At 40.1% G+C, this 13,732-nt stretch overlaps 2 gene segments (V, D, J or C); both read right to left on the bottom strand.

The window, feature by feature from the left end:
• Positions 1-558: 558 nt before the first annotated feature.
• Positions 559-2,061, bottom strand: LOC101907039 (T cell receptor alpha variable 8-3-like). The segment is given in 2 exon segments: positions 559-1,632; positions 1,763-2,061. Coding segments are annotated over 2 exon segments (396 nt in total).
• An 8,289-nt stretch (positions 2,062-10,350) lies between these two features.
• Positions 10,351-11,560, bottom strand: LOC112445634 (T cell receptor alpha variable 26-1-like). The segment is given in 2 exon segments: positions 10,351-10,919; positions 11,359-11,560. Coding segments are annotated over 2 exon segments (609 nt in total).
• Between the last annotated feature and the right edge of the window lie 2,172 nt (positions 11,561-13,732).

Here is a 13,732-nt window from a genome sequence, read left to right on the forward strand (position 1 = left end):
GTAAGTAGCAATGTTGAGCATCTTTACATGTACCTGTTGGCTATCTGCATGTATTCTTTGGAGAAATTTCTATTTAGGTCACATGCCCATTTTCCCATTGGGTTGTTTGCTGTTTTGTTATTGAGTCATATAAGCTGCTAGTATATCTTGGAAATTAAGCCCTTGTCCATCACAACATTTGCAAATATTTTCTCCCAGTCTCCTGTCTTTGTATTATTTATGAATTCTTTTGCTGTACAAAGCTTGTAAGTTTTATTAGGTCCCATTTGTTTATTTTTGCTTTTATTTCTACTGCCTTGGGAGACTGACCTGAAAAAATGTTGGTGAGATTTATGTCAGAGAATGTTTTGTCTATGTTCTCTTTAGGAGTTTTACAATATTGTGTCTTATATTTAAGTCTTTAAGCCACTTTGAGTTTATTTTTGTGTGTGGTGTGTGAGAATATGCTCTAACAGCATTAATTTACATTCAGTTCTCCAACTTTCCCAATACCATTTGCTGAAGAGTGTCTATGTCATAATATTTAAACTGGGTTTCAGAGTAATACATTTCAGAGATGAATGTGGTTTGACCAAAGAAGTAACAGTGAAAATGGCAGTGGTGGTTCGATTTGGCATTAATTTTTAAGATACAGCCAACTGGATTTCTCTCTGAGTTAGATGTAAGCAGTGAGAAAACAATAAGAGTCAAAGATAACTAAAGTTATAGCAAGAGATATGGACAGAATGGAGGTGCTATCAACTGTAAAGCAAGAGGTGTGGGAGGAGCATGTTGGAAGACAGTTCGGAAGGTGAAAGATCAGAAGTTTACTGTTGCTCACATTGAATTGGGGCTTCCCAGGTGGCTCAGAGGTAAAGAACCCACCTGCCAAGCAGGAGACATGGGTTTGATACCTGGATCGGGAAAATCTCCTGGAGAAGGAAATGGCATCCCACTCCAGGATTCTTGCCTGGGAAATCTCATGGACAAAGGAGCCTGGGGGACTGCCATCCATGGAGTTGTAAAAAGTTGGACATGACTTAGTGACTAAACAACAACCACAACACATTAAATTAGAATCCTGATCCTTCAGAATGCTATGTCACCATGAAAAAGGAGACTATCCATACAAGTCTATTCCAGGTCTGCTCTTGCATAACTGTAAAACAAGGGACACATTGAAAATCTTGTTTTTCCTCAGGGACCAAGCACTCCCCAGGACTCTGCTTCTCCTTCTGCTCACTTTCATCAGATCAGAGACCTCTCTAAAACCAGGTCAGGCTGAGACCCTGAGTATTTTAAGCTACAATGTCTGAGAAGGTTTTTGTTCAGCTCCCCCTGCAGACTCAGGCTCTGTGTCACACAGAGCACAGAAGTACTTGGCAGAGTCACTCCAATGGGCTGAAGCTTTCATCAGGTGGAAGGAGTTTTCATCCTTCTTGAAATCAGCCTCAAAGCCTTTGATGCCTTTAACCCGGGTGGGCCCTGGTAGATACTTCAGTAGAAACTGGAGGCCTTGGTTGGGGTACTGGACATACCAGAAGAGATAAATAGATCCACCATAAGAATAGTTGCATCTCAGCTCCACATGGTTTCCTTCAGAGACGTTGATGTGACCGTCAGGCTGGGTCACTAACTGGGCTCCAGTTCCTCCTGTAACATCAATGCAGAATCAGTGAATCCAGGGCACACCTATCTATAACGAGACAGTGTTTCCATTCAGATACCCTCAGAACAAAATTCCTTCTATATAGGCAGAAGCATGGAATATAATGTTACTTACTTACTGTGAAGAGCATTCCAAGTAGCAGAAAAGTCACTGACAGCATGGCTATGCAGGGAGGAAGATCTCCCTTGAGGAGCAGGAAGGAATGTGCCAGGGTGTGCTGAGTCCTTGTAACGGGGAAAACCTGAGAGTTAAAGAGAACCCTGTTTAGGCAATCCTAGCTACTATCAGTAAAAAATGGCTCCATAAGAATGACTGCTCGTGATGTTGAGCCTGTTCAAATATGCACTTCAATGAGCTGTAAGATAAAGAAGCTCATAGAAGTGAGATAGACACTTCCAGTTTATGCAACATCGCCCTCTGCAGGTCAACAAAAAAAATTTGAGTCTTCAGGCTTTTGTGCCCCATCTCCTTTCTGCTCCTATTTAGACTTGAATGGCACCCCACTCCAGTATTCTTGCCTGGAAAATCCCATGGACGGAGGAGCCTGGTAGGCTGCAGTCCATGGGGTCGCAAAGAGTCGGACACGACTGAGCGACTTGACTTTCACTTTTCACTTTCATGCATTGGAGAAGGAAATGGCAACCCACTCCAGTGTTCTTGCTTGGAGAATCCCAGGGACGGGGGAGCCTGGTGGGCTGCAGTCTATGGGGTCACACAGAGTCGGACATGACTGAAGTGACTTAGCAGCAGCACTTAGCATCCTAAACTGATGAAAATGTTTCAGAGGTTTGCTTACCAAGAGGTTCTTTTAGTATATGAATTAAATAGCATTATATAATCACATAAAGTAAGAAATCCTTATTTTTATAGATGAGAAAATTGGAGCAAGGAAGGAAGGATGTAATTTGTTCAAGATCACAGTAAGTGATCTGGAATTTGTCCCATTGATGTGGTTCAAGAATCTGTGTCCTGAACCCTTGTGGCGGATTCATGTTGATATATGGCAAAACCAATACAATATTGTAAAGTTAAAAAAAAAAGAATAAAAAATAATAATAATTTTAAAAATTAATAATTAAAAAAAGAATCTATATCATTGGCCACTGACAATTTAGCACTATGGCCATTAGGCTAGATAGTATCCTCACTTATTAGAGGGGAAATCAAGTCCTTTAGAAGTTAAATGATTTGTCCAAGGACATATAAAGATTAGAACCTAATTCAATTAGACTTCTATGTTGTCAGTCTATTGACAACTACTGACAATACTACTCTTTAGAATAAATGTAATTTCACCAAGACACACACCCAGAGCAAACTTCACCAGAGAATAGAAACTAAAGAAAATCTCCAAGGAACTCAAATACTGATGTGAAGGCCAGTAGGAAAAAGTATCAGAGAAACCTCAAAGGTAGTCCAGAGAGGTACATGGCAAATCAGAATTGACTGGTGTCCTGAAAGAGTGGGAAAGTGGAGTTTCCAAAAGGAAGGACTGTCCATCAGAGCAGTTGCTAAAAAATGTCTACCTAGTGAGATGATGACTGAAAAGTGTCTATTGACTTTTAGCAGCACAAAGATCATGATTTGAGTCTTTCAGCAGAAACTCAACTGTAGTAGAGACAAGACAAAGGAGAAAAACTTTGGAATACAGAAAATCTCTTTCCAGAGGCTGAACTGTGAAGGGGAGAAAAGACATGGTGCTGAGTAGACAAGGAGGCTGAAGTGTTGAGATATATTTACATGTTTTTGGAAATGTTCTATAAACAATGGATCAAAGTTCTGAAGAGACAGCCAGGATGGAATATGGACCACAGGTAGGAGAATTAATTTGTGAGGAGAAACAGTTATTACAATTTTATTGGAATGAAGGAGGAAATAATTGGTTTGGATTTCAGTATTATTTCAGGGTGTGAAGGAGAAAGTTGACACATCTATTAATTTTAATGAATTTTTTTCTTCTTGTAGATAGAAATTAAGTACCTTCCAAGATAATTAATAGAAGAGATCCTGGGTTAAGAAATGTGATGAGTGTGAGAAGTTTTGAGAAATCACTGTAGGAATTGACAATGAGAAATGATTACAGAGAAAAAGAATACTTTCTTGGAAGCACTGTGGGTCTAGTTAGTGTTGGAGGTGATAACAATTTCAATTACACCAGTCTGCCCATTTGTGTGATTTTCTTGAACTCTGCTTTATCAAAGTATATAAGAAAGTAGATTTTTTTGTAATTTGATCTTTAAAATGACTGAACAGTATTCCATGGTATGTGTGTAATATAGTGTTTTGAATCATTTCCCCAATGAGGTACATAAGAAGGCAGATATTAATCCATGATTAGGAATTAATAAGATCATTGATATGACATAGAATTAACTCAAAACAATGAAGTTAGTGACTGAAGACTGATTGAAGGAGGGCTGTGAAGTTTAGATATTGTAGAAAGAGAAATAAAAGATTGGAAACTTCTGAGAAATAAGATAACAATAAAGAGATCTGGGGGCTAAATGATCATAAAGGGTCAAAGAATGAATGCAGCAGAAGTATATGAGTGTAAGAATCTGAGGATGCAAGATTTACACAGGATATAAGATTTCAGAGGTGGAGTGGCATCTAACTGGAGAAATATCATCACATCTTTCTGGAGTGTGGTCATGGGAGTTTGTGACTGAGATGGATCCTAATTGATAGACTTCAGAGTTGATGAGTTCAGGTTTCCCTCTGAATTGTCCTCTCTGAATTTAAGTCAAGGAGTATTTTAGGTTACAGTAGAATCTTATATGTTTACATCTTCAATATATAAGGAAGAGTGTGGCAGTGTCGCACTGAATAATTCTCACAGACACACAGGATTGTAAGAGACAGTGCAAGGAGAGTTCGTGGAAGAGCAACTCTCTGAGAAAACGCTGAGTGCATATTTATTGGTAACATCGTAAAATCTTTAACTAAGAGCAGTAAAGCAAGACAGAGACCAGCATTCTGGGGTTAAGGAAGCTACCTCCTGGAGGTCTTCAGGAAATCGCATTAGAGTCCTAAAGAAAGGTCTTTGAAGAAAATGGGGTTTGTTTATCATGCAGAGTAGCATCTTGCAATGCTGACATGTCAACCAGAACATTTAACTTAAAGGCAGGGGAGAGCAAGCAAGGAAGAGGGAATGAGTAAGATTCAATTCCAGGAGACACTTCTGAGAAAATAGTAAAACATGGTTCCCACAGAAGAGTGTCTGATGTTTATAAAGATGAGAGTGATAAAAGGAATAGGGAAAAGTAGGGGTAAAAGGCAAAGCCCCAAAGGGTCGAAGACAAGAGTCTGTCTTTTGGGGGGGTATGGTAGTGACAAGAATGCTGTTCTCATCTCTAAATTTGAAGTGTTTTAGATGAGGGAGGACCAGAAGTAACCACAAGTGAAAGAGCTCTGTTACAGTCAGGTTTCAGTTAGGATATGTGGAAGGAATTTTTACAGGGGCTACTGAATGTTTATTTTCAATAGAATGAGGATTTAGAGGGCAAAGTAGAAAGTAACGTGGGATGGTAAGAGGTAGTTATGTTAGGGGAAGCACACTGATTGAAACTGCCCACCCTGGCCAGGTACCATAGTAACCATTTGCGTGAGTTGTTTTATGACAGGAGATCCTGGTAAGGAATATGGAACTAATAAGCCACCACCAACCGGAAGAGTTCGGGAAAGGTCTAAAGGAGACACTGTGTGTCTGTCTACTTCCAAGAATCCCTCTCACTAGCATCCATCTTGGCTGAGCGATGCGTGTGCCACCAGGAAAGACTCTAAACTAGAATGATTGCTCAAAGACCACCCAGAAACTAATCCCATCACCATAAAACCCGACATTGCGAGCCACGCGGCAGAGCAGTTCTCCTGGGTTTCCTTACACTACTGCTCTCCACCCAGGTGCCCGTTCCCAATAAAATCTCTTGCTTTGTCAGTACATGTGTCTCCTCGGACAACTTTTTTCTGAGTGTTAGACAAGAGCCCAGTTTCGGGCCCTGGAAGGGGTCTGCCTTCCTGCAACAATTAGGTCAGTGTAGAAAATTAAACAGGTCAGACTCCTTGGCGAATCATTCCTCTCTGCAAGGAGTCAGTCAGGGATAGAATTAAATGTGCCTTCAAAGGTCCTAATACAGAGGAATGTGGCCACAACCAGATCAACTGGTGCTCAAGTCTCTAAGAAGATGTCATAAATCAGTAAATTTTGGCTATCCCAATGGATTAGTTTCAGAAGTTTTCTCTTCTTTGTGTTCGGGAAATTGTCTTTTCCATGTGTGTATACACTTGTTACTTGTTTCTTATAACCCTCTTACATCGTATCTACTTTAGGGGCAAGTCAATTTGAAATCACTTAGTATGTTGCACATTTTATGCAATTCTGATAGAATGAATTAGATATTCTTCTAATACAATCAGTCTCTCAGATGTGCCTAACAGATGGAATTTGTGAAACATTAGAATCCTCAATGTGGCATCATTCACATCCTATTCTTGGATATTCAAAAAGACTGAGAAATTTGTCCTGGTATGTAGGATGTGTATGGAAATGTAAATGGCCATGTTTATCATACTTTGGAAATTGTTTTGATTCTGTGAGTGAAATCTGAAGTAATAGATACTTGTACTCAAGTCTCGGAAAGTACAATGAGAGGTGCTCTAGCACTTTCCAAAGATCAGCATATCCTTTCAGGACACTTTCAGTCACCTTTCCCCTCATTTCCTCTTCTTCCCAGCTTTAGAGCTCACTTGCTTATTTCCTCACTTTGCTTTTCCTAAAACATATCTTTCTGTCTGTTTTATTTATTGAAGTGTTCTCAGTAATTAACATAGTACCTGATGAATAGTAGCTGCTCAATAAACATTTATTGAATAAAGAAATATTCTTGGCTGAACACTTTACTGACAATTGCTAGGGATGCAATAAAAAATAGAGGGCATGAGTTAGATCTTCTATAAAAATAGAAGAAAGAGTCTAAGGACATCACATGGGATCTCATAATGAAGACAAGGATATATTCCAAAATCCTTATTCATTCATGAACTCATTAAATTTTTCTTTCCTATTTATCTGTTTTCTTTCCTTCTTCCCACCTTCTCTCTTTCCCTTCCTTCCTTTTTCTATTCCCCATTCCTATCATTATTAAATGTGAAATTGGTCCCCAACTATTTTGTTAGGCTCTTCCTGTGAACTTCAGTTCATTCCAATACACACTTCTCTTTATCTCTGACATTCTTCATAGATTGTGATAAATGGCATAAATTTATGCTTGTTTTATTAAAATTTTTAATTATTGTGTTTCTCATAAGGTGGTGGACACCAGATAGTTTGAAAGATTATGATTGCATGTAGCTAGATAGAGTCCCCTAGAAAGATGCAAGGAATTCTCCTAACTTTGCAAAAAACAATAACAAAAAAATATTCATTTAGACATCAGTTGATACTCACAATCAGTGTGTTATCACAACTATAAGTCAATGAAAATGTAAAAAATGCATATGATGATTCAGCAGTGTGCCCAAGGAAGCACAGTGCTTGTCAATCCTAAAGTAGTGAACCAATTTGATTAATAAAAAGCCTCTTCTTATATTGAGGCTTCCCAGGTGGCACTAGTGGTAAAGAACCTGCCTGCCAGTGCAAGAGATATAAAGACACAGGTTCAATCCCAGGGTTGGGAAGATCCCTTGGAGTAAGGCAAGGCAACTCATCTCCATCACATGAGATCCGATGTGATGTCCTTAGACTCTTTCTTCTATTTTTATAGAAGATCTAACTCATGCCCTCTATATTTTATTGCATCCCTAGCAATTGTCAGTAAAGTGTTCAGCCAAGAATATTTCTTTATTCAATAAATGTTTATTGAGCAGCTACTATTCATCAGGTACTATGTTAATTACTGAGAACACTTCAATAAATAAAACAGACAGAAAAGATATTGTTTTAGGAAAAGCAAAGTGAGGAAATAAGGCAGTGAGCTCTAAAGCTGGGAAGAAGAGGAATGATGGGGAAAGGTGACTGAAAGATAATTAAAATTTTAATAAAACAAGCAGTAAATTTGATGCCATTTATCACATCTATGAAGAATGTCAGAATAAAGAGAAGTGTCGTTTGGATGAACTGAAGTTCACAGGAAGAGCCTAACAAAATAGTTGGGGACCAATTTCACATCCTAGAATCCATGGACAGAGGAGACAGTCAGGAAACAGTCCAGAGGGTCACAAAGAGTCAGACATGACTGAAACGACTTAGCATACATGCACATTTTGTATAGATAAATTATATTTGGATTGTTAAAATTAAAAATACAGGTAATTCCCTATTTGTGGAGGATGCAAGATATGTCTTCTCACTCTGTTGAAGTATGACTGTTTACAGCATATAGAAGGCAAGATGCCACTTCTCCAAAAATTTTAAATGTACCCTTTATTGAACATCTAATCAAATTTTCTAGTATCTATTCATATATCTAATTAAATTTTTCATGTACATGCCAAAGTGATTCTACAAAGATGTGTAACACAACATTCTTTATGATAGCAAAGAAAAAGAAACAATTATTCATTAATGAATTAAAATTAATTAATTATTAATTAATTTAATGATAAAATGTTTCAAAGTACTAAATAAGCATCAGAAAGAATGTAGTGGGCCACTCCACTTTGTTTCAACTGTAGAAAGAGCTCCAGGATATTATTAAATGAAAATCAAAAGGCACAGTGTAAAAAATCCAAATAAATTCAATTTAATGGCAAATTGTTTGATCTGTCTGTGTGTATACGTATGTATGTGTAAATGTGTATGCAGTTGCATAAAGTGATGTGCAAAGATATGTGTGTGTGTGTTCAATTGTGTCCAATTCTTTGTGACCCACTAGACTGTAGCCACTCAGGCTCTTCTGTCCATGGAATTTCTCAGGCAAGGATACTGGAATGGGTTGCCATTTCCTACTCCAGGGAATCTTCCTGACCCAGGAATTGAACCTGCCTCTGTTGTGTCGAGTGCTGAAGAATTGATGCTTTTGAACTGTGGTGTTGGAGAAGACTCTTGAGAGTCCCTTGGACTACAAGGAGATCCAACCAGTCCATTCTGAAGGAGATCAGCCCTGGGATTTCTTTGGAGGGAATGATGCTGAAGCTGAAACTCCAATATTTTGGCCACCTCATGTGAAGAGTTGACTCATTGGAAAAGACTCTGATGCTGGGAGGGATTGAGGGCAGGAGCAGAAGGGGCCGACAGAGGATGAGATGGCTGGATGGCATCACTGACTCGATGGACATGAGTCTGAATGAACTCCGGGAGTTGGTGATGGACAGGGAGGCCTGGCGTGCTGCAATTCATGGGGTCGCGAAGAGTCGGACATGACTGAGCAACTGAACTGAACTGAACTGTTGTGTCTCCTGCATTGGCAGGCAGATTCTTTACCACTGCACCACCTGGGGTTCAATTCAGTTCAGTGGCTCAGTCGTGTCCGACTCTTTGCAACCCCGTGGACTGCAGCAGGCCAGGCTTCCCTGTCCATCACCAACTTCCAGAGCTTGCTCAAACTCATGTCCATTGAGTCAGTGATGCCATCCAACTCATCCTTTGTCATTTCCTTCTCCTCCTACCTTCAATCTTTCCCAGCATCAGCGTCTTTTCAAATGAGTCAGTTCTTCGCATCAGGTGGCCAAAGTACTGGAGCTTCAGCTTCAGCATCAATCCTTCCAATGAATATTCAGGACTGATTTCCTTTAGGATGGACTGGTTTGATTTCCTTGCAGCCCAAGGGATTCCCAAAAGTCTTCTCCAACACCACAGTTCAAGAGCATCAATTCTTCAGCACTCAGCTTTCTTTATAGTCCAACTCTCACACCAATACATGATTACTGGAAAAAACATAGCTTTGACTAGACAGACCTTTGTCACCAAATTAATGTCAGTGCTTTTTAATATGCTATCTAGGTTGGTCATAGCTTTTCTTTCAAGGAGCAAGCATCTTTTAATTTCACGACTGCAGTCACCATGTACAGTGATTTTTGAGCCCCCCAAAATAAAGTCTCTCACTGTTTGTTTCCCCATTTATTTGCCATGAAATGATGGGACTGGATGCCATGATCTTAGTTTTTTGAGTGATGAGTTTTAAGCCAACATTTTCACTCTCCTCTTTCATTTTCATCAAGGGGAAGCCTTTCATCAGGGAAATCTTTCACCTGGGGAACTGTGCAAAAATATATGTAATTGAAATAAACAGGCTGATATGATATACATTAAACTGTTAGAAAAGGACACTGGGAGGAATCTCCTTCATTTGGTGGAATGAAGGAGATACAGCTATGCGCCTTCACTTTTGCTCTGCCTGAGATGGATCTATGTGCTGCTTAGAGAATATAGAAAACGATGAAAACTCTTTATAGAGGCAGAACTTCTAGACAGATTAAAAATAAATATTAACTTGGTTTTTGTTTCCTTAAAAATTTTTTATCACAAACATGTGTTCTAGAGTAATAACAAAATAACATTTCAGATTTTCCTCTGAGTAAGATCAATCTGCAAGTGAAAAAACTGTAATAATATGCATTTCTGAGCATGGATTTGTCCTGGGTCCAAACGAAGGAAGCCTTTGGAACAGGAGAATTATCTGTGTTTTCCTTATCTTTTCGTCTTTAATACACTGAAACCAACATTTTATTGACACGAGAAGGAGCCATGACAAACTATTAATTCCTCACCACTTTATTCCTGTGTTAAAATTATGATTTTTAGTTTCCTTATCATTCATAGCCACATCAACCAATGAAGCACTTCTTCCTTGTCCTCTTTCTCTTCTTTTCTTTATCCATCTTCTTCCATTTCCCCTCCCTTCATTTTCCTCATGTCTTACTGCTCTTCTGATTCCCCTTCCACATGACTCTAGATTTGCTCTTGTGACTGCTCCCCCAACTCTGTCCTCCCCCCATCTTCCCACCAGAGATACTGCACAGGTGCAGCCCTGTCTGTCCCAGTGTGCCTCTCTCAGGATGCAGTAGTACACAGTGGTGTCTCTCAGGGTGACCTGGGGCAGGACCAAGGTGCTGGACTTTCTGTCTGAAGCTATGTGCAGAGAGGCCATGCTGCTGCTCACTGTGCCTCGTAAGCCATGAATGACATACTGTGGACTCTGATTGGGATTTTGCCAATACCAATGTATATAGTCTTCTCCACCAATGGTAGAGTGGCTACAAGGCAGGTTTACATCCTCTCCTTCAGCACAATCCATGGAGCCAGGCTGGGTGGTCTTAGCATCAATCACAGTCCCTAAAGGGTCAAGAAAATAAAATTATCCCATGACAACAAATCAGTGTAATTCTGTGGATCAAGGGCACAACACTCCCCAAACTGTCTGGACCTACCCCCTATTCCAGTGTTTTTATCTATGTCCTGAGAAATATTATTGGTGCTTATTATATAGGGGCCAAAGACACATGACAAGAATCTGAGAACTCTATAGGCTTTATTCCAGGGTCTTTGGCTCAATAACCCCAGAGATTTTTTCAACCTGCTTACTGCTAAAGTCTCTTCCGGATCATGGCTATGAATTAATATGTCATGTAGAAGTTTGTGCTCACTAGCAAATGCATAGATCTGTTCTCAACTCCATTGCTATAATGCTGAATAAAACACAGGAAGAAGAGTAGAGAGCAAATGATGCTTTAGGGTTCCTTGGCCTCAAAGTCATCCCTTGTAGAACACTTACCCAAGGTCAGAAAAACAGTTACTCCAATCACCAGCCTCATACTTCAAGGACAAACCAGGATTGTGGGCTCAGAGTTCACACTTGTGTCTGCTCCTAGGCTTGTTTCCAGAGAACAGACACAACTGCTGCTGTTAGAGACTTACAACCAGTGCAGGTATCTGTTGCAGTGTGTTGTTGCCAGGATCTGTCAGCCAATGATCAAGCAGTTCCTTGTCTAGGTCTTCCTGCCCCGTTTTAGTTACATCCTGCAAAGAAGGCGAGACATCCCCAACTCACAGGGTGCTGACTGCTATCCCTTGTGAAGTTTAAAGTCTGGCTCTGGAAAAGGAACACCAATCACAATGGTGTGTCTATCCAGAACCTGTGTTCTATCATTTCTTCTTCAAAGAAATTTTCTGATGTTCCGTGAAGCTTGTGGGAAACATTGTTTAATCCCAGAAAGCTTTACTGAGCTCTATATTGTAATGAGGCTTTTTAGTTCCTCTTCACTTTCTGCCATAATGGTGGTGTCATCTGCATATCTGAGGTTATTGATATTTCTCCCGGCAATCTTGATTCCAGCTTGTGTTTCTTCCAGCCCAGCATTTCTCATGAGGTACTCTGCATATAAGTTAAATAAACAGGGTGACAATATACAGCCTTGACGAACTCCTTTTCCTATTTGGAACCAGTCTGTTGTTCCATGTCCAGTTCTAACTGTTGCTTCCTGACCTGCATACAAATTTCTCAAGAGGAAGATCAGGTGGTCTGGTAGTCCCATCTCTTTCAGAATTTTCCACAGTTTATTGTGATCCACACAGTCAAAGGCTTTGGCATAGTCAATAAAGCAGAAATAGATGTTTTTCTGGAACTCTCTTCCTTTTTCGATGATCCAGTGGATGTTGGCAATTTGATCTCTGGTTCCTCTGCCTTTTCTAAAACCAGCTTGAACATCAGGAAGTTCACGGTTCACATATTGCTGAAGCCTGGCTTGGAGAATTTGGAGCATTACTTTACTAGCATGTGAGATGAGTGCAATTGTGCGGTAGTTTGAGCATTCTTTGGCATTGCCTTTCTTTGGGATTGGAATGAAAACTGGTCTTTTCCAGTCCTGTGACCACTGCTGAGTTTTCCAAATTTGCTGGCATATTGAGTGAAGCACTTTCACAGCATCATTTTTCAGGATTTGGAATAGCTCAACTGGAATTCCATCACCTCCACTAGCTTTGTTCGTAGTGATGCTTTCTAAGGCCCACTTGACTTCACATTCCAGGATGTCTGGCTCTAGGTCAGTGATCACACCATCGTGATTATCTGGGTTGTGAAGATCTTTTTTGTATAGTTCTTCTGTGTGTTCTAGCCATCTCTTCTTAATATCTTCTGCTTCTGTTAGGTCCATACCATTTCTGTCCTTTATTGTGCCCATCTTTGCATGAAATGTTCCTTTGTTATCTCTGATTTTCTTGAAGAGATCCCTAGTCTTTCCCATTCTGTTGTTGTCCTCTATTTCTTTGCATTGATCACTGAAGAAGGCTTTCTTATCTCTTCTTGCTATTCTTTGGAACTCTGCATTCAGATGTTTGTATCTTTCCTTTTCTCCTTTGCTTTTCGCTTCTCTTCTTTTCATAGCTATTTGTAAGGCCTCCCCAGACAGCCATTTTGCTTTTCTGCATTTCTTTTCCATGGGGATGGTCTTGATCCCTGTCTCCTGATGAAAGTGAAAGTGGAGAGTGAAAAAGTTGGCTTAAAGCTCAACATTCAGAAAACAAAGATCATGGCATCCGGTCCCATCATTTCATGGGAGATAGATGGGGAAACAGTGGAAACAGTGTCAGACTTTATTTTTCTGGGCTCTAAAATCACTGCAGATGTGGATTGCAGCCTTAAAATTAAAAGATGCTTACTCCTTGGAAGGAAAGTTATGACCAACCTAGATAGCATATTCAAAAGCAGAGACATTACTTTGCCAACAAAGGTTTGTCTAGTCGAGGCTATGGTTTTTCCTGCGGTCATGTATGGATGTGAGAGTTTGGACTGTGAAGAAGGCTGAGTGCCAAAGAATTGATGCTTTTGAACTGTGGTGTTGGAGAACACTCTTGAGACTCTCTTGGACTGCAAAGAGATCCAACCAGTCCATTCTGAAGGAGATCAGCCCTGGGATTTCCTTGGAAGGACTGGTGCTAAAGCTGAAACTCCAGAACTTTTGCCACCTCATGCGAAGAGTTGACTCATTGGAAAAGACTCTGATGCCGGGAGGGATTGGGGGCAAGAGGAGAAGGGGACGACAGAGGATGAGATGGCTGGATGGTATCACTGACTCCATGGACGTGAGTCTGAGTGAACTCCGGGAGTTTGTGATGGACAGGGAGTCCTGGCGTGCTGCGATTCATGGGAT

This window comes from Bos taurus, unplaced genomic scaffold (assembly GCF_002263795.3).
Source record: "Bos taurus isolate L1 Dominette 01449 registration number 42190680 breed Hereford unplaced genomic scaffold, ARS-UCD2.0 Leftover_ScbfJmS_2217, whole genome shotgun sequence".
NCBI lineage: Eukaryota > Metazoa > Chordata > Mammalia > Artiodactyla > Bovidae > Bos > Bos taurus.